This window comes from Oncorhynchus gorbuscha, unplaced genomic scaffold (genome assembly GCF_021184085.1).
Source record: "Oncorhynchus gorbuscha isolate QuinsamMale2020 ecotype Even-year unplaced genomic scaffold, OgorEven_v1.0 Un_scaffold_801, whole genome shotgun sequence".
Classification (NCBI taxonomy): domain Eukaryota; kingdom Metazoa; phylum Chordata; class Actinopteri; order Salmoniformes; family Salmonidae; genus Oncorhynchus; species Oncorhynchus gorbuscha.
Genome location: NW_025745816.1, coordinates 268,492 through 270,991, shown reverse-complemented (window position 1 = coordinate 270,991; position 2,500 = coordinate 268,492). Strand labels below are relative to the sequence as shown.

Genomic DNA, 2,500 nt, shown 5'->3' with positions numbered 1-2,500 from the left:
GTTGTTGTTGATGAGGATGTTGTTGATGTTGATGTTGTTGATGTTGATGTTGTTGTTGATGTTGTGTCTCTAACCCTGTTGTTGTTGTTGTTGTTGTTGTTGTTGTTGTTGTTGTTGTTGTTGTTTATCTCCTTCTAACCCTGTTGTTGATGTTGTTGATGTTGATGAGGATGTTGTTGATGTTGTTGTTGTTGATGTTGATGAGGATGTTGTTGTTGTTGTTGTTGTTGTTTATCTCCTTCTAACCCTGTTGTTGATGTTGTTGTTGTTGATGTTGATGAGGATGTTGTTGTTGTTGTTGTTGTTTATCTCCTTCTAACCCTGTTGTTGATGTTGTTGTTGTTGCTGTTGATGAGGATGTTGTTGCTGTTGATGAGGATGAGGATGTTGTTGATGTTGTTGTTGTTGTTGTTGATGAGGATGTTGTTGTTGTTGTTGTTGTTTATCTCCTTCTAACCCTGTTGTTGATGTTGTTGTTGTTGATGTTGATGTTGTTGTTGTTGTTGTTGATGAGGATGAGGATGTTGTTGATGTTGTTGTTGTTGTTGTTGATGAGGATGTTGTTGTTGTTGTTGTTGTTGTTTATCTCCTTCTAACCCTGTTGTTGATGTTGTTGTTGTTGATGTTGATGAGGATGTTGATGCTGTTGATGAGGATGTTGTTGATGTTGTTGTTGTTGATCTCCTTCTAACCCTGTTGTGTCGTTGTGTTTTTCCTTCTTCTCCAGCGCCACCAAAGTTCACACGGACCCCAGAGGACCAGACCGGGGTGCAGGGAGGGGTCGCCTCCTTCGTCTGTCAGGCCACTGGAGACCCTCCGCCCAGCATAGTCTGGAACAAGAAGGGCAAGAAGGTCCAGAACCAGAGGTTTGAGGTATGCAATCAATCATCAATCATCAATCAGTCAATCATCAATCAGTCCGTCAATCATCAATAAGTCCCTCAATCAATCAGTCAGTCAGTCATCAGTCAGTCCCTCAATCAGTCAGTCAGTCAGTCCATCAATCAGTCAGTCAGTCAGTCCCTCAATCAGTCAGTCAGTCCATCAATCAGTCCATCAATCAGTCAGTCAGTCCATCAATCAGTCAGTCAGTTCATCAATCAGTCCATCAATCAGTCAGTCAGTCAATCAGTCAGTCAGTCAGTCAGTCCATCAATCAGTCAGTCAGTCAGTCCATCAATCAGTCAGTCAGTCAGTCCATCAATCAGTCAGTCAGTCAGTCAGTCAGTCCATCAATCAGTCAGTCAGTCCATCAATCAGTCAGTCAGTCCATCAATCAGTCAATCAGTCCATCAATCAGTCAGTCAGTCCATCAATCAGTCCATCAATCAGTCAGTCAGTCCATCAATCAGTCCATCAATCAGTCAGTCAGTCCATCAATCAGTCAGTCAGTCAGTCCATCAATCAGTCAGTCAGTCCATCAATCAGTCAGTCAGTCCATCAATCAGTCAGTCAGTCCATCAATCAGTCAGTCAGTCAGTCCATCAATCTCAGTCAGTCAGTCCATCAATCAGTCAGTCAGTCCATCAATCAGTCAGTCAGTCCATCAATCAGTCAGTCAGTCCATCAATCATTCAGTCAGTCAGTCCATCAATCAGTCAGTCAGTCCATCAATCAGTCAGTCAGTCAGTCCATCAATCAGTCAGTCAGTCAATCAGTCAATCAGTCAGTCAGTCAGTCAGTCCATCAATCAGTCAATCAATCAATCAGTCAGTCAATCAGTCCATCAATCAGTCAGTCAGTCCATCAATCAGTCAGTCAGTCAGTCAGTCAATCAATCAGTCAGTCAATCAGTCAGTCAGTCAGTCCATCAATCAGTCAGTCAGTCCATCAATCAGTCAGTCAATCAATCAATCAGTCAGTCAGTCCATCAATCAGTCAGTCAGTCCATCAATCAGTCAGTCAGTCAGTCCATCAATCAGTCAGTCAGTCCATCAATCAGTCAGTCAGTCAGTCCATCAATCAGTCAGTCAGTCCATCAATCAGTCAGTCAGTCCATCAATCAGTCAGTCAGTCCATCAATCAGTCCATCAATCAGTCAGTCAGTCCATCAATCAGTCAGTCAGTCCATCAATCAGTCAGTCAGTCCATCAATCAGTCCATCAATCAGTCAGTCAGTCCATCAATCAGTCAGTCAGTCCATCAATCAGTCAGTCAGTCCATCAATCAGTCCATCAATCAGTCAGTCAGTCCATCAATCAGTCAGTCAGTCCATCAATCAGTCAGTCAGTCCATCAATCAGTCCATCAATCAGTCCAGTCCATCAATCAGTCAGTCAGTCCATCAATCAGTCAGTCAGTCCATCAATCAGTCAGTCAGTCCATCAATCAGTCCATCAGTCAGTCCATCAATTTCAGTCAGTCAGTCCATCAGTCAGTCAGTCAGTCAGTCCATCAATCAGTCAGTCAGTCAGTCAGTCAGTCCATCAATCAGTCAGTCAGTCCATCAATCAGTCAGTCAGTCCATCAATCAGTCAGTCAGTCCATCAATCAGTCAGTCA

The 2,500-nt window shown here is 43.3% G+C and overlaps 1 protein-coding gene across 1 annotated transcript in view; it reads left to right on the top strand.

The window, feature by feature from the left end:
- The window catches only part of LOC124020299 (receptor-type tyrosine-protein phosphatase delta-like), a 47,716-nt gene that overhangs the window by 19,391 nt on the left and 25,825 nt on the right, over positions 1–2,500 (top strand). The window contains exon 2 of the mRNA XM_046335648.1: positions 728–873. Coding sequence (XP_046191604.1) covers positions 728–873 — 146 coding nt within the window. The remainder of the gene's footprint in view (positions 1–727; positions 874–2,500) is intronic.